At 45.9% G+C, this 26,227-nt stretch overlaps 1 protein-coding gene across 6 annotated transcripts in view; it reads right to left on the minus strand.

The window, feature by feature from the left end:
- Positions 1-26,227, minus strand: part of Fry (FRY microtubule binding protein) — a 394,509-nt gene that overhangs the window by 134,355 nt on the left and 233,927 nt on the right. For all 6 annotated transcript variants that reach the window (XM_076560830.1, XM_076560829.1, XM_076560825.1 and 3 more), the window contains 7 exons: positions 26,023-26,102; positions 25,827-25,907; positions 16,324-16,492; positions 12,691-12,783; positions 12,498-12,596; positions 10,413-10,514; positions 325-428 (listed from right to left, as the gene is read on the minus strand). In XM_076560830.1, coding sequence (XP_076416945.1) covers positions 325-428; positions 10,413-10,514; positions 12,498-12,596; positions 12,691-12,783; positions 16,324-16,492; positions 25,827-25,907; positions 26,023-26,102 — 728 coding nt within the window. The remainder of the gene's footprint in view (positions 1-324; positions 429-10,412; positions 10,515-12,497; positions 12,597-12,690; positions 12,784-16,323; positions 16,493-25,826; positions 25,908-26,022; positions 26,103-26,227) is intronic.

Below are 26,227 nucleotides of genomic sequence, written 5' to 3' on the forward strand. Positions count from 1 at the left end.
CAGAAGCAGACCCTGTCAGTCCTGTGGAGGCTAATGCTTTGGCAAAGGCATCAGAGGCAGAGGGGAAGTTCTGAGGCCTTGCGCCTGCAGGAACCATCAGCTCTGAGCCTGTTTTAGCTGGGTCGGGGTGGGTAACACTCCAGGAACACACCCTGTGTAGCGGCCAGCAGTGTGGTTCCGAGCCGGACGGACTCCAGGCACCCGCCCGCCAGAGCACACGGACTCCAGGCACCCGCCCACCGGAGCACAAGGACCCCAGGCACCCGCCCGCCAGAGCACACGGACTCCAGACACCCGCCCGCCAGAGCACACGCCCGCCCTTACCTCTGAGTTGCGGTGTTACTTTCACATTTGATTCGAATCATGTAAACCCAGAGTAATCTGTAGAGAGATTCCAAGGCAACTCGAGCCATTTTAGGGTCTTTGTTCTGTAACAGAATCCAAAATGGAATATTACTTCCTGAGTGGTGGTCCATGCAGGAAGGTATTCCCTCAAGAGCTCGGGAAAGGCTGGAACGGTTGGGCGGCAGGCACATGCCATCACCAGGGACTCCTGGACCATCCGCCTTCTGGTGTTCACCAGACAAATAATCCACAAGGGTTATGACCATGATGGTGAGACAGGAATACCAGGGCAAGTCCTCTTTGACAAAATGGAAACTCAAGAGACTGCCAAGCAACCGACAGAATTGCGTAGCATTCACAGAAGACTCGGGATGTTGTTCCCATGACAGATGATGTCCTTTACAATACTGTTATTGTTTTGATTTTTCTATCTGATTATTCTCTAATGCCTATGGAGACCAGCATGGACTACACACCGTGGTACAACCTAGACATAGAAAAAATAGCTCCTGTGTCTTAAGGCAGTGTGGGAGAGATTTTGTTTGTATCTGCTTAGTTTATTGTGCTATTAATAATAAACATGTCATATTATATCATTATAATAAAATAAATAATAAAATTAATTAATATAAAGTTATTATATATTAGTTTGTTAATATGTATTTAGTATGTATTTATATCTGCTCCTAGTTTGTTTTATTAATTTTTTATTGTTCTATTTGTCTACCCAAATAGACTAGTGCATTAGTTTAATTAGTGAAGTCTTATAGTACATTTTAATATCTGGTATATCTACCTTCCACTGTCTACTGCTTTTGAAGTAAGTCCACCGTCAGACCCAGCTACGCTACTCCCGTGTTTATCCAGAGGAGACCAAGTCCTAGCTGACTCAGGCACTGTGACTAGACCTCGTCCCCTCACAGAGACATTTTCACGGCAGTATTCCGCGAAGCATCCGGCAACAGAGAAATGGACGAGGAGGACAAGGAGGAGGAGGACGATGAGGAGGAGGACGAGGTACACAAGCACAGTAGCGTTAGTTCCCTTTCAGGCACAGGGGGGAGTGAGGTGACGGTGTCCGAGGACACAGGGGTACAGCTGGGGGGTGATGCGACTCAGCGGACCCAGCCATTTGTGACCTCGCTCATTTGTGACCCTGAATCTTCTGCCGTCACGTAAAATCCAGTAGGTGCATATTAAATACAAGTGGAAGTGGAATTACCCACGGGGGACAGAGGGGATTGGCAGGAGGGGGGAGGGGAAGGGAGAGGAGGAGGAACGGGGTGTGTGTGCAGGAATATAACTCAAAATACCGCAGATACCTGTAAGGCAATTTAAAGGAAGAAAAGAAATTGCACAAAAAGGGGCCGAGGGCGTGGCTTCACGATAAGATGGCCGCCTAGCACGCTCAAAGCTTGAGTTCAGTATTCAGTACCAGAGCAATAAAAATAACAGATATATGCCGGGCGGTGGTGGCGCACGCCTTTATTCCCAGCACTTGGGAGGCAGAGCCAGGCGAATCTCTGTGAGTTCGAGGCCAGCTTGGGCTACCAAGTGAGTTCCAGGAAAGGCGCAAAGCTACATAGAGAAACCCTGTCTCAAAAAACAACAACAACAAAAATAACAGATATATTAGTACTTAAAAGCAAAAAAAAAAAAAAAAATTAAGAATTTTTCACACTCTTGCACACCTACCCTTCTACGTAAATGTTGTATGTACCTGTCTAGCTCAGGAAGGGGTGGGGGAATCCAACTTTTGAGAAGTGCCTTTTTATATACAAAGCTTAAAATAGGTTTTTGCCTGTTAGTGATCTGATCTGCACAATGATATGATTCATTAAGTGGAGTTGAAACTAATAACGTTACCTGTAAGTTTTCCTCTCATTTAATGATGCTACGCACTCTGAACCCACATCAGCAACTGTCTCCACCACAGTGGGACCATCTTTTTCCTTACCAAGTTCCTTTCTCAGTGTGCACAGTGCATGGTATCTCATCTGAGAGTCTCTCATATAATAGAGCTCCGACTGTGAATCATGAGGGCTTGCATCATCTCAACCTGCGGGCTGAAATCTCTAATCCCAGTGGCTTTTCTCAATGCGTTCTGGTTTAATTTCAACCTTAAAAAAAGCTTAGCCGGACGGTGGTGGCGCATGCCTTTAATCCCAGCACTCAGGAGGCAGAGGCAGGCGGATCTCTGTGAGTTCGAGGCCAGCCTGTTCTACAAAGCGAGTTCCTGGAAAGGCGCAAAGCTACACAGAGGAACCCTGTCTTGAAAAACCAAAAAAAAAAAAAAAAAAAAAAAAGCTTTATGTTTATTCTGTACGCATACAAGTTTGCCTGCGTGTATGTATACCACATGTGCAGTACCTGCAGAAACCAGAAGAGGGTACCACATCCCCTAAACTGCAGTCACAGATGGTTGTGAGCTGCCATGTGGGTACTGGGAACTGAACCCAGGTCCTCTGTAAGAACAGCCAGTGCTCTTAACTTCCGGGTCATCTCTCCAGCCCCTCAACTTTTTTGGTAGAGCTGATTTTCACCGATATTCTTTCATGCCTGAGGCTGTGCTTGGGCTGTGGCTGTAACTCGGTTTGTGGAACGCTTGAGCAGCATGTAAAAAGCCCTGGGTTCAATATTTGGTATTGCACAAAGCTGGGCATGGTGTGGCATACTCACTAGGAGGTAGAGGCAGGAGGATAAGAAATACGTTTGGCTCTAGAGGCTAGTGTGGGCTACATGAGACATCGTCTCAAAAAATAAATTAAAAAAGAAAAGAGATAATGCTTGATATTTCTATTGTTCCTAAAGAGAGAACAGCAATGTGGTTGACCTAAATCTTTACTTGTTCTGCCAATGGAGTGGGTAGTGATAACCGACCGCTGCCATTTCCAGATGCTATGAATGATTGCTGCAGCTGGCTCCGCATCTGTCTTCTATTCTCTGTACACTTAAATGATACCCTTAAAATACAAGAAGTTTAAAAATCATGTTTGTCTTTCAAAGCCCCCCGGAGGCTTACGGCAACCCACTGGGTAATCCAAATTCAAATACTTGAGGGGTATTTTAGACCTGCCAGGCCAGGGACCACCTTGGTCCCTACCTCAAGGTGAGGTACCCTTCATATCATAGCATCCTTCTGCAATCCCCTAAATGCTTGGATGCTTCCCTAGCAAACTCTACTAGGAAACTCCTGACCGGGCAGCCAGCCCCAGATGCCACCCTCCTACCACATAACCCATCTTTTCCCTCCTCCCATGGGCCCTGGAGAGGCTCTCAGTGGCCCTGCCGATTCTCCCCATGGTTTTCTGCTCTTTGAAAGTTTCCTGTCAGGTTGCGAGCTCCGGGCAACTCCATTTGCTCATCTTTCCATCCCCAGTGACCACTGTCCAGCAGGTTAGATATGTCTCAAGACCCCAAACAAACAGTGGTTGAAACAACCGAGACAGTACGGTGACACGGAGTCTCCTGTGTTTAAATGCACGTCATTGCAGGCCCAGAGCTCTTTGATGCTAACATGGCATCATTTGAGGGGCTGACAACTGAGATCCACTGACAAATTGCTCAACCTTCAAGGGACAAATGGCTAGCAAGGGACAGCTGGGGCTTCTGCTTTAGTGAGAACCGTTGTCTCAGAAGCTGGAATGTGTGTGGCACGTGTTGCTTGGTTACGTCAGACACTACCCTCAGAGTTTGTCATGGTTAAGTTCCCCCCCCCAAAACCCCAGGATTTAAGGCTTAGTGCCCACTGCAGTGTTATTGGGAGCTGGAGCCGCTGGGAGGCAGAGACTTAGTGGGCAATCTGTAGTTTACTGGGCTCAAGAGGATTGTGGGAACTGAGTCCTTGTTTACCTCCTCGGCAACGAGGGGAGCCATTTCGCCCTGTCACATCCAGATGTGCTGCTGACTGCAGACTCGCTGCAAAGGGCCCCTTGACAGGAATCTCCACAACCATGAGTCAAGAGCAAATGGTTTCCCTTTATAAATGGATACCTCAGGCATCTCGTTAGGCGATGAAAAGCTATTGATATCTAGTAACTCGGATATTCACAAAAATATACAGAGTAGACAAGTGGTTCTCATTCTACAGATGAGGAAATCAAGAAGGCACAGAGAGGTCAGACGACTTACATAAGGCCACACAGCTATTAAGGGCAGAGCCAGCATCCGACCGAGGCAGTCTAGCCCCAGTATAGCCACAGGGTGAGAATATGCAAATTTCTACGGCAGCCTAAAATAACTCAGCGGCTGCCTGGCAGTGTTGCTGTGGCAGTGGATTGCTCTACCTGAAGACAGCCTCTCCTCCTCAGCTGTCTTGGTGTTCAACAGATGGATTCAGGATGAAGTCATGATTGGCATATTCTCGTACCACCAATTTCAGTGTCAGAGGTTTCGGGGTCTAAGTCAAAGGCCATTCCCCTCTTTAGGATCTGTCTCCATTAATTAACCACTAACGAACACGGATGGATTCAGGATGGCTCTGAGGCTTGGTGAGAAAATCATTTAGGAAACCAGTGGGCTTCAGTGCACATCTCCACTGGACCTAATCCGTCACGTGGGCACTCATCAGTGACGCGGCAGCCGAGCTAGTGACATGTTCACCTTTCCACGGCTTGCTTTGAGTTCACGCAAAGCCTGTTGGGATCGACGTCAGCAAGCAGCGGCAGCTGGACTCACCAGCGGCACACTCTCTGCCGCTCACCAACGCATCCCCTGGCCTGCCAGCTGACCCTGTGCATCAAGTCACCTGGCTGCAGTTAAGAGCCTGCAGACTTGTGGGCTGCACCTGCAGACACTGACCAAGGGGAGGCGCCGTCGAGTCTAAACACAGCGGTGACTGACACTGATGGAGAACTATTGTATATAGTTATTGTACTTATTGTATATATTTTTCTTATATTACTTATAGCTTTTTTCTTTTCTTTTTATTAGAACAAAAGGGGAAATGTGGTGATACTTTATTTGTGCTGAAATGTGATTTTTTTATTTTTATGTTAATAAATAAAGTTTGCCTGGAGATCAGAGGTCAGCGAGCCATAAACAGAAGTCAGGTGGTGGTAGCCCACGCCCTTAATCCGATCACATGGCAGGCAGAGTCTCTGTGTGGTCAAGGACACAGCCAAGCGTGGTGACACATGCCTTTAATCCCAGTACCAACCATAGAGACCTTGAGGTCTATATAGACAGGCAGTGATGAGGAAGTCATGTGGCTGGGCTTAGAGCCAAGGAGAAGGCAGAAGAGGAAGGCAATAAAAGCACAGGTCAGACAGGAGGAAACTGTGCAAGCTACTGCGTGGTGGTAAGGTAAGGCTAGTCCTCGCTATTCGCTCTGATCTCTTCGGCTATTGCCTCTGTATTTGGTTCTGTGTTTCTTATTTAATAAGACTGTTTAGAAATTCGTCTACAGAGAACTGTTTCTTTATTATTATTATTATTATTATTGTTATTGTTATTGTTATTATTTATACAGGGCTCTCCCTGCATATACACCTGCAGACCAGAAGAGGGCACCAGATCTCATTACAGATGGTTGTGAGCCACCATGTGGTAGCTGGGAATTGAACTCAGGACCTCTGGAAGAGCAGGCAGTGCTCTTAGCCACTGAGCCATCTCTCTAGCCTAAGAACAGTTCCTCACGCCGCAGCATCAGGGGGGCAGAGAAGGATGCAGGGGAAGAGACTGTGAAAAGGGTACATTCGGAAGGCTCTGGTTCCTTTTGCAATGGAACGGTGTAACAGAAAATATAAAATCCTGAAGCTATTCAAGGTAAAGTCTGCTTCTGAAGCCATTTATTTTCTTCAGGCATTTCCTCTCTATGGAGTGTGTAAAATGGGGGCTAGAGTGTGTTTATACATTAGCCATATTAGAAACAGTCTCATTCAAATCCTTTCTGGGCTCAGATCTAAACATAAATGACAGAACTTTATTCTGCTTGAAGTTCATCAAGCACTTTGAATATCTTTTGCCCTTGGGGCAGTGAATTCTAACAGTTTACTACCCATACATATTACCTGACATTTATTTACGAATTTAGAAACAGGCTCTTGTTAAGCTGGCTTGAAGATTCTGTGTAGCCCAGGATGAATATGTGATAAATCCTTTTCTAAATTCGTAAATGAAAGAAGACAAGACAAAGATGGGGGGGGGGTGAAAAGGTGGCAATTCTTTTGCCTCAGTCTCCCCAAAGCTGGGATCACAGGTGCCCACAATCATATCTGGGTTTCCTTACATTTCTTTATTCTAAAGATCCTTATTTGTGGGGCTGGAGAGATGGCTCAGAGGTTAAGAGCACTGACTGCTCTTCTAGAGGTCCTGAGTTCAATTCCCAGCAACCACATGGTGGCTCACAACCATCTGTAATGAGATCTGGTGCCCTCTTCTGACCTGTAGTCATACATGCTGTATACAAAATAAATAAATAAATCTTAAAAAAAAAAAAGATCCTTACTTGTAAGTGTGTGTGTGTGTGTGTGTGTGTGTGTGTGTGTGTGTGTGTGTGTGTGTGCAGGTGCCCACAGAGGCTAGAAGAGGGTGGCAGTTCCCCTAGCTTGAGTTATGGGTGGTTATGGGTGTGGGTTCTGGAGGCAGCCAGTGTTCTTAACCACTGAGCCACCACACCAGGCCCTCCTGGCCTTGATCTTGGCTAACAAGTGGCTCTGCCGTGTTTCTTGGAGTACAAGACTTCTACAAAATTCAGCCCGAAGCTCTTCCCGGGTGGAGTCGCTCTGTGCCCACACTTGGCACGGGGCCCTTTCCCTGGGCAGCCCACTCCGAGCACGTCCCACCAACAGTGGGCATGTGCAGACCTGGTGTTCCCACCAACAGTGGGCACGTGCAGACCTGGTGTTCCCACCAACAGTGGGCACGTGCAGACCTGGTGTTCCCACCAAGAGTGGGCACATGCAGACCTGGTGCTGGCACTGGAGTCTGGGACATGATTCAGTCTCTGTAGCACTGATCCCACAGGCTCTTCCCAGTCTTACCAATGCTTGCTTTAGAACCTTCTAATGGGTGAAATGCCTGTGTAGGGAAGCATGTCTGGGTCTACACTCATGTCCTTCCGGGGCGGTTTATAACCCTTTACTCAGATTTTCTGTGGGCTTTGACAGGAGCGCTAAAGAATATTATAATTTTGAAATAATTCATTTGAAATAATTCAAGCTGCTCTGCTGTTTCAAAAACAACTTGGACCATCCCTCCCAAATGGCTCCTTGGACCACAGCAATAAATTACTGCACAAAATATTTTAATTGTAGCCCCAGATGTATTAAATATATTCAGAAAGCTGTGTTAGAAGCATTCTTCATCATTAAAATAATTCTGTTCTAGTTCCTTGCTGTTTCTCTGATGAACATAGATTGAAAGCAGCTTGGGGAAGGATTTTGGCCTCGAACTTACAGTTCAGCATCCAGCCAAGGTAGGGACCTGCGGGCAGGAACCGATGCAGAGGCTGCGGAGAACCCTGTTTGCTGTGGGATATTTGTGCACTGTGTGATGATGTATCGCTGTGACTGGTGTATTACAAAGCTGATCGGCCAGTAGATAGGCAGGAGGTATCGGTGGGATTTCCGGGGGAGAAAGGAAGAGGAGGAGAATCTAGGTGCTCGGGAGACACCAGGAGACATGGACAGAAAACAGGATGGGCAGTAGAGAGTCAAGGTAACCGAGCCACGTAAAAGAACATAGAAGAAAAGATACGGGTTCATTTAAGTTATAAGAACTAGTTAGGACCAAGCCTAAGCTAAGGCCGAGCTTTCATAATTAACAATAAGTCTCCATGTTGTTTTTTTGTGAGCTGGTGTGTAGTGGGTAGCCATTCCAGCTTGGATCTGGAAGCTCCAACCCCCATTGAGACTCTGGCAACTGTCACGCCTACGAGGCAGGGCGAGGGGAGGTGCTGGAAACCTGAGAGCTGGATGGGCAAGCGCTCGCTCTGGGCGCGATCTCTGCGCCTGGACCCTGGATGGTGGAGATTGATTGTACAGAGCTCCAGAGAACACCGCTGGATTGCTATACGCCTTCCCCAGACCCCCGCGACCTATCCATTCCTTCATTTGTAAGTCATCCACTAAATAAATCTTCCTTTTAACTACGTGGAGTGACCTTTATAATTTTCCCCAATACTGGTGGCCCAAAGAAAAATCCGTTCACACTGCTTACTGGCTTGGTCCTCGTGGCTTGCTCAGTCTGCTTTCTTATAGAACCCGGGGCCAGCAGCCCAGGGGTGGCCCCGCCCACATCAATCGTTAATCAAGATAATGCCCCACACTATGTCCACAGGCCAGTCTGATGGAGGCCGTTCAATGGGGGTTCCTTTTCCCCAGGCGACTCTAGTTTCTATCCCGTTGACAAAAACTAACGGGCACAGTTTTGAACAAAATGACCACTTCCTGTCTGTGAAAGACACATTTAAAGTACTAGGATCAGAAACTGCAAACGTGGACAAACGGGGGAAATGATTCTTAGGTGGTGCAGTCGACTGCGCTCAGGAGGATGCCCAGGAGTGGCCACCGTGTAACCGCTGATGACCCTGAGAGGCATTTCAGTTTGCGCAGTCCGTGAAAACCTCACTGGCTGCCCACTGCTATGAGGTTTCACTGCCAACTTGAAGGAAATGAACGATTGCCATCTTGGATTTCACCATCAGCTCTTAGAACCAGGACACAGTCAGTGCTAAAATCAGGTCCATGTAGATCATTATTTAATTACAGTAAATTACAAAATAACATAATTAATCTTAAGTACTTCTCCAAATTGAACTGTCTTGGGGGAAAAGAAACCAAAAACCAAAACACAAAACAAGGCAACATGTATAAGCACATGCAAGAATTTTAGTTTTGTTTTGTTTTGTTTTGTTTTGTTTTAATGAAAGTAGCAAACATTGAACCAGAGAAGGAAGCTGAGCCACAGCTTTGGACAACAGGTGAGAATTTGATTTGCACTGGTTTTGTTTTTAAAATAATCTGTAAAGATTCATTTATTTTAGTTTAATGTGCGTAAGTGTTTTGCCTGCATGTACGTCTGTGTGCTACTTGTGTGTCTGGCATCCACAGAGGCCAGAGGAGGGCGTCAGATCCCCTGGAACTGGAGTTACAGGTGGTTGTGAGTCACCACGTGGGTGCTGGGAACTGAACCCAGGTCCTCTGCAAGAGCAGCCAATGCTCTTACCTGCTGAACCATCTTTCCAGCTCCTGGTTTTTTTCTTTTTGAAAAATGGCCTTGCTATACATAGTTTAGGCTTGTCTCAACTTTGTAATCCTCCTGCCTCAGCTTCTCCAGCACTTGGATTATTGGCACGCATCACCATGCCAGAAGTGTCTGATCTTATGTCACAGAGGGTTCTTGTCTACTTGTCCTGTGTCAACTGGTCACTAAAATTGAGAGCATGTTTTCATTTGATTCAAAGGCCATTTTAAAGCTAATTGTTATAACTGTATTCATTACAGGCTCCTTGGTCCCAAGGGCTGTGGCCTTACTCATCAGTTCACCGACCGCCTGTGCTGGCCCCCTGGCGAGCAGTAAGTGGTTAGTACACAAACATTCACAGACTGGTAGGAGGCAAATGCTCTCTGATAGAACAATCCCTCCACAGAACGGAGCTTTTGTTTCCAAAATATCTACCTAGACCAAAAGGGACAGGTGTCACAGTCTATCTGAAATAATTCTGTTTAGGTCAGCTGAGTATAACCATTATTTCATTTCCCTGTCACTTAGATACACATGGCAACAGTTACATACCTGGGCAGATCTGTACAAGGTTGTTTTAATTCTGTCTTCAAAGGGGTTCTTTCTAGAGCAGATCTATATCCCTCAAATCTGCAGAGATTTCGTTTATCTCTAGGCAGATGAATCTATTCTTTTAAGAATTTTATTGCAATATGGTGTGGAGGCCTACACCTGTAATCCTGGCCCTTTGGGAGCCTGAGGGAGCAGGACTGTGGATTTGAGGTCAGCCTGGGCAGCGCAGTTAAGTCCTTGTTTCAAACACGCAAAAATAAATAACAGCTCATTGAAAAAAAATTTTTTTATAAACTATTTTTGATGTTGTTGAGTTGACAAACACTAACCTTGAGATTGGACAAGCAGTTGTTGAGGAAAACGTGCCATCTGTTCAGGAACAGCTGCTTCTGACTGACACAGAGAAGACAGGTCACCAGGGGGTATAAGGCCTGAGAAGAAAGGAGCAGAGGTCACAGGGTGACTCACAAGTCGGTAACCAGGAAACGCACATTCCCTGCACCCAGGGCTTCATTACCGCCTCTGTGGCCGTGTGGCCCCAAATAAAAGCAATGCTGTATAAACACGAGAACTCATAAGTGCTTCCTGATAATGACTGGAGAGAATCTTCTAGAACTCTGGCTAGGAATATACATACAGTATTATGTTTGCTTCGTGTGCAACGATACAGAAAGCTGACTCACTAACTCGGTTTTCACTTACGCACTTTTAAAACAAACTTAGGATCTCAGATCGTACTCTCAGCCACCACAGAAATAAAACAACCACCCCGCTCATTCCTTCTGTCAATTTGACACAAGTCAGAGTCACCTGGAAAGAGGGACCTCGCTGCAGTAACTGCCTCCACCAGATTGGCCTGTGGGCGCGTTTATGGGACATTGTCTTAATTGCTAATTAATACAGGAGGACACAGCCCACTGTGGGCAGGTCCTGGGCTATATAAGATAAGCAGGCTGAGCAAGCAGGCTGCGGGGAGCAAGCCAGTAAGGAGCACTCCTCCATGGCCTCTGCCTCAGTTCCTGCCTCCAGTTCCTGCTCTGGCTTCCGTCCATGAGGGATAATTACTCAAGGCAAAGAAACGCTTCTTTCCCCTAAGCTGCTTTTAGTCAGTGTTTTTTTTTTTTTTTTTCACAGCAACAGAGAAGCAAACCAGAACAGCCCATGAAGGCATACTCCGTTTGAAAATGTTCTTGGCTTTTTCCCTCAGAAATATCTAGCAGTTTGTCCCCATCTTAGAGGCAGATACACGTGTTTACTTTCTCCTGCGATCTTCCGGCGATTAAGGGAGATTCCTGAAAGAGCTGTTATGGTCCCGGTAAACACTACCAAGACAAATGTAACCACAGCAGGACTTGGCTCCCGATGGAATAAACAGAGGTGCTACTGTGCTTTTCCTGCCTAACTGAGGCCTTTCCCACGGCAACTGGAGAAGACAGCAAAGCTAACGCGCACCCACCCAAAGACCGCGCACCCATCCAAAGACCGCGCACCCAGCTCGCCGTCATTCTGCTTAACCAAGTAGCGCCCACCTGGAGGGCTGGGGGAGATTTAAAGAGAAACACACCTGTTTGCTTGGACTAGCAAGAAACAATGGCCAATGGACGGGCTTCTCTGCACTTCAACTCAGCATTTTTCTTCTTCACATAAACGTAGTCCTAGAGTACTCTGGACTACCGTGCCCACTGAATACCTCTCTAATACCAGTCAACATATGCAAGCAATTCGTCACAATGACCACGGGGTACAGGCAAATGAGCAAAGTTGTTACAGCTACCAGCTGAACAGCTAGGTACCAGCTCAGACCCTGACAAGGATGCCCATGCTTTGGAGACCAGCGTGGGCCAGCGCTGCGGCCAGCTCTTCAACGATTGACATTCCTTACACTGCCATGATTACACCTGGCATACCCCTGGCGGTTACCAGAGTTTATTTCACCACACAGCAACTTGAAATACTGTATATTGCCTCCCCAAGAACTCCGTCCCAATCTTCAGAAACTCTGGGCCTGCAGGCAGCTGCCTACACCCCACCTCTCTTTCTTTATGTGTAAACTTTGATTCCGAGTGTCTAGATCGGAATTAGCTAGTACAGACTCACTCCTGCGAGAAAGAAGAGAAACCGTTGTTATAAACTTTAGATTAGAAAAACTTCTCAGAAATTCAAACAAAACCTCAGTTTAGCCAATCTCTAAAGTAAACGGCCAAGTCCATCGGACTAGAAGGTTCGTCTGAGGTGATGTGGTGTGATCCCCTTCTGTTACAGTGATTCATGGGTTTGTGCTAAACGCAAGCTCTGAAGACTGAGGCGCTGGGGCAATGCTCCCATGCTTTGGCCTCTTTTCAAGTCAATTTCTTCCCAGGAGTTCCAGGCTCTCCACTTGGGACAGCGCTCGGCTTCTCCCGTGGTTTACTAACCAGGGAATGCTTTTTCCGAGAGGAGAGTTCCAACGTGGTGTCGTAGAGGCTCTCCACGAAGTTCCTGAGGCAGGGGACGTTGACTTCATTTTTCACAGCCTACAACAGAGAATCGTGTGAATGTTCGACTCAAGAAACCGCTGGGTGTGCCATCCTAGTTGAAGAAGTTGTTAGAAATAAAAACACAACTCACAGCAGCCACGGGGACGAGGATTTCCACAAAGAGCCCAGCCAAGGCATGCTTGACGTCCTTGTCTTTAACCTCCAGAAAATAATGGGCACATTCCTAGAGAGCAGAAAACGAGCACAGGAGGGAAACAGGCATTGAAATGTGCATTTGAATAAACCCAATTCTCCTGTACACAGACACAGCATATTCTGAGATCTATTAAAAGTCACCATATTCAAGGACTCACATGGGGTCTAAATGTTTGTGAGGACCCCAGTGGACCTTTCCAAGACTTGTTTTCTCTTTGTCTTCCTGTTTCTACTTAAAAAAAAAAAAAGGCACCTGAAAGGACTAACAGCCACACTTGTAGTCACAGGTCATTGGTTGGTCAGTCCACCCATCCATCCATCCATCCATCCATCCATCCATCCATCCATCCATCCATCCATCCACCCACCAACCCATCCATCCACCCATCCATCCATCCATCCATCCATCCATCCATCCATCCATCCATCCATCCATCCATCCATCCACCCATCCACCCATCCACCCACCCATCCATCCATCCATCCGTCCATCTATCCATCTCCAACAGATTTCTATGGCTTCCTTAACTCTCCATGGGGTCCTGGGCCCTTGATCAGCCTACAAACAGAGATCCCAGGAGAGAGATAGCCGATTCCAGTAAATTGCAGTTAGGTTCAGCATCGGACAGCCTCCCTCCTACAAAACTGTTTACGTGAGGGCCTGGCACGTAGGTGCGTTTATTATTCCCATCATGTCTTAAGCAGGTCTGGACGGCTTCCCTTCATGCAAGGAAACCTCTGGAACATTTCCCCACTTCCTTTGCCTTCTAGGGAGTGTATTTTGGTTGCCCAGGGACTCATTCCGGAGGAAGGTTGGCCTGCCAGCCTCTCCCTTGTGTTAGTGACTTCCTGTGGCTTAGATGATCACATGTTTGTGCCAATACCAACTTTCCTCCTTCGCTTTCAATCATTAGTAGGAATACTAGCGAAAAGAATTCCTAAGGTCTTCAGTACAGCGCCGTACCGCCAAACCTCATCCCAGGTTGAATGATCTGTGCCTATGAAGTCTGTGAGACAGACGGACCATGGTGGGTGGAGCCTCTGGGTCCTAGGATCTGGGTCCCCTGTTTTACATTATTTTGTACAGGTATATAAGTAACTCCCAAGTGGGTATTCAGGTATATAGACATGTGCATTGTTTTTTTGTTTACTTTTTTGTGAGTGTGGTTTTTTGTCTGTTTGTTTTTGTTTGTTCCTAGATAAGGTTTCTCTGTGTAGCCCTGCTGTCCTGGATCTCGCTCTGTAGACCAAGCTGGCCTCAAACTCACAGAGATCCACCTAGCTCTGACTCCCGAGTGCTGAGTGCTAGGACTCCTGGCGGATATGTGCATTGTTAACTGAGACTGGAATAAGACAATAGTTGACAGCCACTGAGTTCTGGTGACATCACCACTTGCAGACAAGGTAGCTGAGGCTGGAGTATGGGAGATGCTAAGGGAGCCTGGCCCTGAATCCAAACCCAGGAAGGTTGACGCACGCACGAGCAGTCACCCCTCCTTCGCCCACCCTACGGGTTAGCTTTATTGAGATATGGTTCTCACACCAATGCAACTCACTCCTTTAAAGTGTTTAATTCCTACTCTTATTCTCTATTTATAGTCATCTTCCCATTCTACAGTCAAACTTACAATGTTTTAATGAACCTGCCCCCAGGAAACCGAACTGTTTGGCTGTCTTTCAATCCCAGCATCCACTCTGGTCCTCCACCTAGGCAACCTAGGACTCTATGATATACTCTGCTTCCTGTGAACACTTCAGTGACATGGGTTCGTATCGGATGCAGCCTTTTGTGTCTAGTGAAGAACCAGTCTCCATCCTAGGGCTGAAAGCCCTCTTACAGTAAAGGCAAACAAGACTCATCCTGTTTCTAATCGAATCTGTTTCTCAAGGACTGGGCTGTGTCCCACCTGTAACCTTAACTACACGTGGTCCTGTACTGCCTGTCCCAGGAGAGGCAACCATGCCTTTGTTTCAAAGAGTTAAGAAACCATCTTGCAAGCCCTACCTCTGTTTCAGAAGGTTGTTATGACGACCTTGCTATGACTACCTTGTTATGAGCACCTTGCAATCATGTCCTTGTTTCAGGAGGTCATTATGACTAAACTGTTGTACTTATGTTCTGCTCCAGTAACCCCACTTATTTTGCCCACCAAACCCCCCATTTGGGAGCCAGGTTCTTCTAGTGTGCTTGTTCTCTGGAACACACCCTCTTGATGAAGTTTTGCCTTGTCCGGACACGTCTGTTGGAGTGGTGGTCTCTTGCGACCCTGCACTTACCTCTAACAGGAAGGCTAGCTGTACTGCATTCCCACGTGACTGGGCCGCTGGCTGCTCACACCGGCAGTGCAGGAGGATTCTAGCTCCCCCATGTCCTCACCCACAGCTGCTGTCTCTTTCTGACTGTGGCCTTTGGAACTAGGAAGCCAAAGCTGTACAGCCTGTATTCCTGATTCAACGTCTCAACTCTCTAGTAAGATCAGCACCAAATCACGAGACAGCAGCCATAGAGGAACCTCTTTAGATAGGGCAGTTTCCCTTCCTCTCTTAGGGAAACTTGCATCCTGCTAAATTCTCATAAGTAACACCACGATGAGCTAGTCGGGTATATCCGAAGTTAAGATTCCCGCTTATGGTACAGAGGAGACAGATTTCTTCATGGAAGTCCTTATGCTTGTGAACACCACTATGGCCAGCACAGTGCTTCTGAGTAAATGACCAAAGAATCAGCTATGGTTTAACCGCAGAGTGATATGTATCAGTGGGTGAAGGAGAAAGGGAAAAGTCAACAACAAGAAATTCCAAGGTGAAAAGAAAAAAAGAAAAAAGAAAAAGAAATTCCGTGGTGCGGCAACTCCCAAGGTAACTAGAAATTTGAAAAAGGAATTATGTTTTGGCAAATTCATTATTTGGTATCAAGGCATTTTGTGACTTACCTAGAAGGTAGAAAATATATATATATATATATATATATATATATATATATATATATATATATATATATATATATATATTCAACTGCAGACACTCTTTGATTTAATAATGGTATTTTGTACCAATACATTCAACCTAAGTGGAACATATCATAAAGGGAACTTTCTCTTAAATCCCTAATTTTCCACAGTAGCACAGTACACAGCACAGTCCTCGGTGGCTGTGTGGCTGACCCGGAAAATGCCATGACTGTCATGGCTCAGCATCACCAGAAGTTTAGACTACATCGTGCCAGCAAGCGAAAGACTCAAGTATAAAACGTGACCTGGGAGTCTGAGGCAGGATGATTGCAAGTTTGAGGCCAGCCTGGTTAACCAAGAGATACAATTAAAACTTTAAAAAGTTCTGGGGTTGTAGTGTAGTGGAGGAGAGTTTGCTTAGCACGAGCGAGGCCCCAGATTCTACCCTCAATACTGCAAACGCTCTTTGTAACGAGAAATACGGTTTCTATTGCGTGTGCATCCTGCCGTAGTGCTGGGAAGTTTGAACGTGCCTGTGTAGGGTTCTCACATTCCAGCTGCAGTATTTTGCTGGAAGGCACTCCACGAGGTAAGCAGCTGTGCCTCAGGGACCTTACCTGCATAAATTGGAGGGACGCCTCGAAGTCCTCCACCGGGTACATCTTAATCCTGAAGAATTTCATCCCCATGATCAAGCTGATGATGCTCTGCACCACGTAGGGGCTCTGCTCTTTGTGCCGCAGCTCCTTCAACTCTGCCATGAACTTCTTCTTGACAGCCGGGAACCTAAGAACACAGGAAAGATTACCGACAGTCAAGAAAGTCACTATCATCAGGGCCTGCAGCATCCGAGACTGGGCGAAGTGACGGGCCCTCAACTCAGGTGCAGTGCAGTGGCCCTCAGACCATAAGGGCTTGACAGGGTCCAGCTGGCTCCTTTTCTCCCATTGTTCAATAAGAGGGTCCACATCCCTTTCCCATTGTTCAATAAGAAGGTCCACATCCCTTCCCCTTGTCAATGAGAGGGTCCACATCCCTTCCCCTTTGTCAATGAGACGGTCCACATCCATTCCCCTTTGTCAATGAGACGGTCCACATCCCTTCCCCTTTGTCAATGAGACGGTCCACATCTCTTTTGGACTGAGCTCTATTGCTGTCTAAACCCTCTCATGACGGTTTGGCTCTTAACTCAGGCATACCGGACAAACACCCCTCCATTTTCTCAGGCTTAGCTACCACCAAAATACTTGCAGGTCCCTAGGGCCCAAAGTGATTGACAGCGGGCATCCGAGTACAGCTTATGGGATCAGCTATTTCTGACAGTGACCACAAATAATTTTTGGATCTGTATCTCCAATAATGCCTAAAATACCCCAATTTCCATTGCCAAGGTTTTCTGTTGTTCTTGTATAATTTTAGGTTGATGATCATGGAAAAAATGTATTTTTAAGTTGAGGGAAATGTCTAGTAATGGGAAAATTGAAATGCTATCTGAGAAGAAAGGGTGAAGATTGGTGCACGCCTGTGACTCCTGCACTCCAGAGGCAGAGGCGAAAAGAAGGATGATGAGCTTGAGTCTAGCCTGGGCTATATGGCAAGACTGTTTCCAAGAACCAACTGTGGGGATGCATCTCAGTCACACAGCACTAGCCCTGCCTGGCAAAGTCCTGGTTTCCTGGTACCATAGCAACAAAAAAGATAAACAGGAACGAGCTGTCTATTACATGCATGGGCTTGTAGGGTATGAGCTGGTGAATGAAGACAGGCACAAAAGGCGCATTCCCTGTCCTCTGCTTAAATTATCTGTATTGTTGGAAAAGAAGAGCAATACCAACTACACCTGTAGTATCATTAGGGGTTTTAAAAACAAGTCAAGGATATAAAACTGATTGTTTGGGCCAAGCGTGGTGGTGGTGGTGGTGCACAATTTTAATTGCCACACTCGGGAGGCAGAGGCAGGTGGGTATCATGAGTTCGAGGCCAGCCTGGTTTATAGAGCGAGTTCCAGGGCAGCCAGGGCTACATAGTAAGAACCTGTTATAAACAAACAAACAAACAAACAAACAAACAAGCAAAGCAAAGCTAGTTGCATTTCAAGCTTTAACTCAGTCACAGTTTTTTTCAGGCTTTGGTAGAGGATGTGGGCGTAAAAAACATACTTGAAAGTGTAACATCCAGGGTGAAGCTTCCCAGTGGCTGTTCTAAATGGACAGATGGTCACTGAGATGTGAAGATGTTGGTAACATTGGTACATGGTGTTTTTTACTTGGGAGTTCTTTATAATAATAAAGCTTCAATAAATAATAATAATAACACAAGAATCCACCTTAGGGCCAGGAGGAGAGGAAGTGTAGCAAATCTTTCACTTAGGAAGGGCAACTGTGCTCGTGAAAGCTGAACTTTCAAAGAGTCCTCTAGTCCAGAACAACTCTTGTCCTGAAGTAGAAATGACAGGACCCATGAGAGGAAGCGGGTGCAGGGACGCTCCGCTAGCAGACAGGGGAGCGGCCGCACAGCACCTTCCTTACTGAAGTCTGCAGCCTGTAGGTTTTCTACATGTTTGCTGCCTGTCCTCTTAGAAGGGCCGTGGAGCAGAAGAGTTCATGGCTACGTGAGGATTTGAACGCATCTTGAGTGAGGAATTCTTTAGCAGGCTGGTGTCATAGCTAAGGGCTCATTCCTGACCTGTGCTGGCATTTTATGGGCTCCTATAAAACATCTGCTTTCAAGACAACATTCCAAACTGGCTCATCCTGGCTGGCATTTCTGACATTTCTTGAATACTGTGGAAATAAGGGAGGAAATATTAGCTGTATTATGTTTTACAAGTAAAAAGATCACAGGGACTGTGAAATTTCAGATGAGGATACCAGCAAAGAGTAAAATGTAAATTTTATTAAATTTAGAAAGCTTGATTTGGTGTCAGGTAACACCTATTTGAGTGGAAACTTAAAACTGTACTCTTACACATTTTAAATATAAATTCCAAACTCCAATAACATCATTCTTTTCTATGTCACATATACAGATATGTATACATGTATATATACATATATGACATATACGTTCATTAAGACGACAATGGTGATCATAGAGGCAGATGGACGTCTTAGAGGACTCTACAGCACCTGAGCCACACACAGTCCCTCTTTAATCCTCAGGGCAGCCCGTGAAGGAGACAGCTGTGTCCTTTTCAAATATCAAGACTCCAAAGCCTCATAAAGCGGCACAGTTGATGGATGACGGAGCCGGTGTCTGAAGGCTGTGGCTGACCTCAGGTGCCTCCTCTTAATCCTCGTGCTACCCAGTAAGGCTAACTGCAGGGTTTTTAAAGTGTGTTCCCTATGTGGCATGGTCTGAACACTTGCTAAAAATGCATTCTCTGACCCCTGCCTAGATTATGGGATTATTATGGGTTGTTTATTCTCTCTCCTTCCCCACCTCCAAAAAAAGTCACACACAAAATGGGTGAGACAGGTCTTTGCAGAGGTAAGGTTAGATGAATTGTCTGGGGTGGGCCCTCACTCAATATACCTGGCACGTTTTAAAGACAAGATAACTGGAACGCAGGACAGGCAGAGAAGACCACATACAATGAAGACCAGCAAGAGGGGAACTTCTCACAGGGTGGCGGTGGCGCACGCCTGTAGTCCCAGGTCTCGGGGGGCAGAGGCAGGCAGATCTCCATGAGTTCAAGGCCACCCCGGTCTACATGAGCGAGTTCCACAGAGAAACCCTGTCTTGAGAAGAAGGCAATTTCTCTACAGGGAAATCACCCCTGCCAATACCTTGACGTCTGCACCTCTAAGGAAATGTCTCAGTAAGGCTCCCAAGTGAGGTGTCCTTGTCACAGCATCCCCAGCATACCGAAAAACCGTGTGGGCAACTGCCTAGCCAGCTGACGCCCACAGCTTGACAGTGGGCTGGCCTGACAGGCTGGGACACTTTCCTCAACTACCCAAACAGTGACTGTGTGGATGAATACAAGGAGACTCTCAAAATTGCATGCTGGCCTGTGGTACAGGTCTACAATCCCAGCTACTCAGGAGGCTGAGGCAGGATGCCTGGGATTCAGAGCGAGTTCCAGGCCAGCCTGGGCAACATAGAGAGACCTCGTTTCAAAAGAAAAAGCCAGCAAGCCAAGCAAACATTAACAACGACACGAGGGCTGGGGTTAGATCAGGGCAGAGTGTTTACTTAGCACGCTGGAGGACCTCCAGGTTCAATGGCACTTGTTCACCTAACATATGCGAGGTCCTGGGTTCAAGTCCCACTACCCCAGAAAGAAAGAAGGAAAGACAGAAAGAAAGGGGGAAAAAAGAGGAAGAGAGATGGGGATGGGGTGTGGGGAGAAAGGCCCCTAACTGGAATGTGTTCCAGTTCACTGCTTTCCTGTTCTCTTGTCTGGCACTCCTGGCTGGACACAGGTCCATGAGGTCAGGCACACAGTAGGTACAAAGCAACCATGCTGAGTGCATTAGTTGCCTACACCCCTGACTGGACACAGGTCCACCAGGTCAGGCACACAGTAGGTACAAAGCAACCATGCTGAGTGCATTAGTTGCCTACACTCCTGGCCGGACACAGGTCCACCAGGTCAGGCACACAGTAGGTACAAAGCAACCATGCTGAGTGTACTAGTTGCCTAGGAGTGGTGGTGTCTGCTGACATGGAGGTGGTTAATCACCAGCTGTGCACAGCCTTGCACACCCACACTGAGGATGTCATTGGGAAGAGTCTCACAGAGTGGACACGGTTAGAACGTTGTTCAAAGTTGAGATGTTATTAATATCAATTCACTTCTCCTAGTGAACAGAAGCATTTCTCACAGAAGAGGCCCACAGTTAAACGTTTTGTCTTTTAATCCTAATCCACAGCTAAAACAAGGAGAGTTAGGAAAAAGGCAGGTTGCTTACGTAACTCAGTACGTCAATACTATAATGAGATATGGCTATTTTTTTCCTGTGAAAAGTTCCACGTGGCATAACCTGTTATTTTAAGATAAAAGTAACCTGCAAATCTATTTCCATTTAAAGTCTATTTTATAATGACTTTTTTTTTAAAAGAAAAATACATTTTCTCTCTGCTGTGGTCTTTCCTTTAATACTTCATTTGGTGCCATATTTAGCATATACAGTAATTGAACAATGACTCAGTTTGTGGTATTCTATGAAACTCACATACAGGGGTCTGCAGAGATGAGCACCAGCTGTTCTTACAGAGGACCTGGGTTCAGTTTCCAGCACCCACATGGAGGATTACAACCATCCATAACTCCAGCTACAGGGGATCTGACACCATTTTTGGCCTCCGCATGTACCACATGCACATAGTATGTACACACATGCAGGCAAAACACCCATGTGCGTTAGAAAAAGGAAAGAAAAGAAAAACACATAAAGATGAGCCTTTGCTTTAAAATGTATAATACATAGGTATGGAAGAAAAGAAAAGAAAACCTGCGGTTCAAATCTATGAATCTTTGAAGCAATCATGATCTAAACAAACAGTATCAAATTTTAACTCAAGTACTTAGAAAATCTATTTTTAACTTAATTTCTCTTTGAAAGACATTAGTACTATATTTGAGTATCTCAATATCAAAACAGACCTTAAAGCCGGGGATTACGAGGCATTGTACTGGTTCTGCTAAAACAGAGACCAAACAGAGCCTAATAACTGAGTCACAAGGGGGAACGGGGGGGGCTGATATACAGTGTAAAATCAGAATGACGTTATTCAGCTTTATAAAGGGGGGCGGAGGTAAACACACTGTGCCAGCCCACCATGCATCCTTTCCCCTTCCTATTACAAAGCAAGCAGTACTTCCCCCGCCAAACAAGAAAGCAGTGGTGTATGCAGACATACTTCATGGTGTGACATTAAGATTGCACCATTTATCAACAAAGACGGCATGTTGCCTGGCTGAGGATGTCTCATGGGCTGTCTGAGTTTGTGAATACTTTAAGAGCAGACTGGCCAGAGTATCTTCTCAAGTTATAATTAACTTGGAAACTATCAGCATATAACTGATGGGGGGGAAAAAAAACCTTTAATGGAAGGAATCATGGAATTTGCCAATGAAATGAGAGAGCTAGTACATAACCAGTCTGAAGTATTTCTTACAATCACGTATAGTGGCGGTGGTGGCGCACGCCTTTAGTCCCAGTGCTCGGGAGGCAGAGGCAGGCGGAGCTCTCTGAGTTCGAGGCCAGCCTGGTCTACAAAGCAAATTCCAGGACAGCCAGGGCTACACACAGGGAAACCTTATCTTGAAAAACAAAGAAAAGACTACAATCAGCTGTAATAGTCAGGACAAACGGGCATCATGAACATAAAAAACATATAGGCTGAGTGGATTCTGCCTCTGAGCTGGCACAGGGTTGCTGTAATCTTTGGATGCTTCCTCCACTCTTTCCTCCTCCTGCCCCTTCTCTTCCCTCCAGTTTTTGAGATAGGTATCACTCTGTAGCCCAAGCTGGCCTGAAACTTATGTAACCCAGGCTAGCCCCCGCCTTGCAGCGACCCTACTGCTCTAGTCGCCTGAGTTTTGGGGCAATGGGCTTGAGCCATCACATGTGGCCTGACACTACTTCTCACCTTGTTCAGAGTCTGCATAACAAGCGTGGTCATTTGACAATATCCAGTGTGATGCTTTATCCATAAAAACTAAGAAGCATACAATTTTATTTTCATGTTATTTTAGCATACTAAACTCTCTAAATTAGGTTAAGAGCACTGCCTGCTCTTCCAGGGGTCCTGAGTTCAATTCCCAGCAACCACATGGTGGTTCACAAGCATCTGTAATGAGATCTGGTGCCCTCTTCTGGCATACCGGCATACATGCGGACAGAACACTGTGTATGTAATAAATAAATAAATTGTAAAAATAAAATAAAATAAACTCTCTAAATTATAGTATGAGAGAATGATGCTAGAATAATCACAAGGAAAAATATTGAGATTATCAGAGTGTGGTGAATTAACAAATACATGTATTAATACCTTCTTTTAAAAATCATTTCTAGACTGGGTGGTAGTGGCACATGTCTTTAATCCCAGCACTTGGGAGGCAGAGTCAGGTGGAGCTCAGTGAGTTTGGGGCCAGCCTGGTCTAGAGTTCCAGGACAGCCAGTACTGTTGCAGAGAGAAACCTTATCTTGAAAAACCAAATAAATAAATAAATAAATAAATAAATAAATAAATAAATAAATAAAATCATTTATCGGTACACAGGGATTAATTACCACAGAACTGCAGCTCTATTCAGTTTAATGCCAGTAAATTCACTATGCAATTAAACGGAAATCTTTCTAAGATGCATTATTTCTCCTTTCCTGAGTGACTCACGAGTCACAATTATCCTAATAGATTTTTTTTTAAAGTACACTCCAGACCCAGGCCCAAGGGCACGCAGTGCCGGGGAGGCCAGAAGAAGGCAGCGCATCCCCTGGAACTGTAGTTAGAAGCGGTTGTGAGCCACCCACGAGGATGCTGGGAACTGAAGTCAGGTCCTCCAGCTCTTCAGTCCCTGCTTTAATTCGTACATGTACTTTCTCTGGGTTGATGCTGTCGCTATCTGCCTTTGGCCTTGACACCGTGCCCTGTGCCGGTGACCTGCCCTCCAGAAGTTCCCCCTTCACTTTCTAACATTGATGTTTTCCTGTGTTGGAAAACCAACATGTCATTTGGGTGCGCAGGGCACACGGATCAGGGCGAAACAAAAAAATCACTGTGCGGCATGTTGTGGATGGTTCTGTTTTCTGTGGTCTTCTCTCTTTTACCGGGTGAGGTTTCTATGTAAATATGTGAAAATGTTCTGGAGGGGTCTATGAGAGGGCTTAGGAAATAAAGGTGCTTGCAGCTAAGCCTGATGACCCAGAGTTTAATTCTCAGGACCCAATAGTGGACAGAATCAGCTCTTGCCAATTATCTGTTCCCCCTACCTAATGAGAGAATAATGATAATGATGTAAAAAGTTTGTTTTGATAAATTATGTATTTCTATGCTAAGTGAGGAAATCCCCTTTCTCTGGGGTGGGGCAGGGATGGTAGATATTTTTCTTTTTACTGTTCCCTAAACAATGCAGCTCGTTAACTGTTTACTTAGCATTCCCAGGGTATTGGGGTTCTAGGTTACCCAGACATGACTTAACCGTATGGAGGAAGAACAGAGCTTATATGTAAAGCCTGTGTGTGCTGTTCACATGAGGCTTGAGCATCACAGATTTTGGTATCCATGGGAATGAGGTACCGAAGTGCACACACCAAAGACAGCTGTGTTAAGAGAATGCTAAGCATTTTCCTCGTTAGGTGAGTTGATACGGTTCCTCGTTAGGTGAGTTGATACGGTTTTAAAGATAATTTTAAAATTTTTGTAAACCCTTTTACGATTGGAGCACTTCGCACACGTATATAACGTGTTTTGATGAAACCCAGCCCCACCCCCTCCGACTCTCTCCTATCCCCTCTTCCGCCCTCCCCCGACTTTTCCTTCCCAACTTGATGTGCTCTTTTTAAAAACCCATTGAGTTCACTCAGCCCTGGCCGTGTGTGACGAGGTGGGGGAACTAGGGCCTGGGCGGACTCTCCGGTCCCACATCCCTGAAGAAAACGGAACCTCTCTCGCCCAGCAGCCATCAATTGCCAATAGGCCCTCAGGCAGGGAAGGGAGGGCATGAGTCCTCCCCCACCCCCCACCCCCCGCCCCCCTTCCTGGGATTTTGGCTTGGGAGTTCTTACACGGGTCTTATGCATGGAGCCGTAGCGGCTGTGAGTTCAGACGTGAAACAGCCCTGTCATGTCCATCAAACACTGTTTCACTGCAGGCAACCTTAACCTCTGGCTCTTAACAATCCTTCTTCCTTTCTTCCCTGATGGTTCCTGAGCCTTAGAGACAAGGAGTGTGATACAGATGTCTCATTCGGGGCTGAGCGCCCCACAGTCTCCTACTGTACTTCAATCAGCTGTGGGTCTCTGTATTAACTGTCATCTACTGCAGAAAGAAGTTTCTTCCATGACGGTTGAGGGATGCATTAACGTATGGGTATAAAGAATTCCATCTTGCTGGGTGGTGGCATACGCCTTTAATCCCGGCACTTGGGAGGCAGAGGCAGGTAGATCTCTGTGAGTTCGAGGCCAGCCTGGTCTATAGTACAAGTTCCAGGACAGCTAGGGCTGTTACACAGAGAAATCTTATCTTGGAAAAAAAAAAAAATTCCATCTCTTGAAGCTAAAAGTCTCTCTGAGGACTGTATTTCACAAGGATTGAGGCATCACTTGCTGTAAGCTGCTTGCTTGGCCTGAATTCATACCATATCCTTAGCTCATTTTACCTAATCTAGACATTCAGGCTCTTGGCTGACTTGCCTCTGGTGAGTAGGGTGTGACGTCACTTCTGGAATAAGTTTATCACTGCTCACAGTCTAACAGGGCTCTGTTCTAGCCTGCTAAGTAGCATCCTGGGGCCAGATAAATTTAGCAACGAGAATTTCCCCCCGACTTGTTTCCATGACAATGTCTGGGGCATTTTTAGCTCAGATGAATTCAGTAAGGTCTGTAGTAAAAGGGGCATTGGAGAGTGGAATTTTCCCACTTAGAGATGATAGATTGTAACTATCTGGTCCTGGAAAATACAAAACTAAAACGGGAAGAGCCAATAAACATCTTTGGAATATTTGAGCACAGAAAAAAGCAGTTTGGTCAGTTCCATTTTTTCTTGGAAGCCGTGGCCTGAGATGTAGGGATGTAGTGGGAATTGGCCCAACTGCCAAGATGAAACAGCTCGTTTGGACTTGCTTTGAAGGAGTTCAGTGGCTCTCAACCCTCCTAATGCTGAGACCCTTTAATACAGCTCCTCACATTGTGGTGACCCCTCAACCATAAAATTATTTTCCTTGCTACTTCGTAACTGTAATTTTGCTTCTGTTATGAATCGTAATGTAAATATCTAATATGTAACCCCTGTGAAAGAGTTATTTGACCACTGAAAGGTCGCGACCCACAGGTTGGGAACCATTGCTCTAGTTGGTTTCAGGATGGGCACTTATACCAAAATCAATGCCAGTTCCCATGGCAAATGCTTTTTCAGTCAGGGCACTCCGGGCTCCGATGTTCCTTACTTGGCTTGGGCCAGTACTCCGATGACCTCTGCATACAGATCCGCCACAATGTGCATATTGCCAGTATTGGGACCCAGGTACCTGAGTGAAGCAGAATTAGACAAGTTAGGGATCTGGTGGCCAGAAAAGAGCACACAGATCACTTAGTTTCAAGCGCTCAACTTTGTCAGTACCCTAAGGAGAGAAGTCATCTTACCCTTCTTTGTATTTAAAGTGTTTGAAAGCCAGGTTGATAATATCATGTATTAAGCTGTCTATTACAGGATGAAGGGGAATCTGAAAAAAAGAAGATGACGTTGAATTTGGAAGGGATTATTAAATGGCCTGTCAACCACAGTGATTCTACTAATTACATATATATGATCCATTGCAGTCAATGAACATGATTCACATTGCCTAGT

The sequence above is a fragment of the Peromyscus maniculatus genome, chromosome 23, assembly GCF_049852395.1.
Source record: "Peromyscus maniculatus bairdii isolate BWxNUB_F1_BW_parent chromosome 23, HU_Pman_BW_mat_3.1, whole genome shotgun sequence".
In the NCBI taxonomy this organism is placed as follows: Eukaryota; Metazoa; Chordata; class Mammalia; order Rodentia; family Cricetidae; genus Peromyscus; species Peromyscus maniculatus.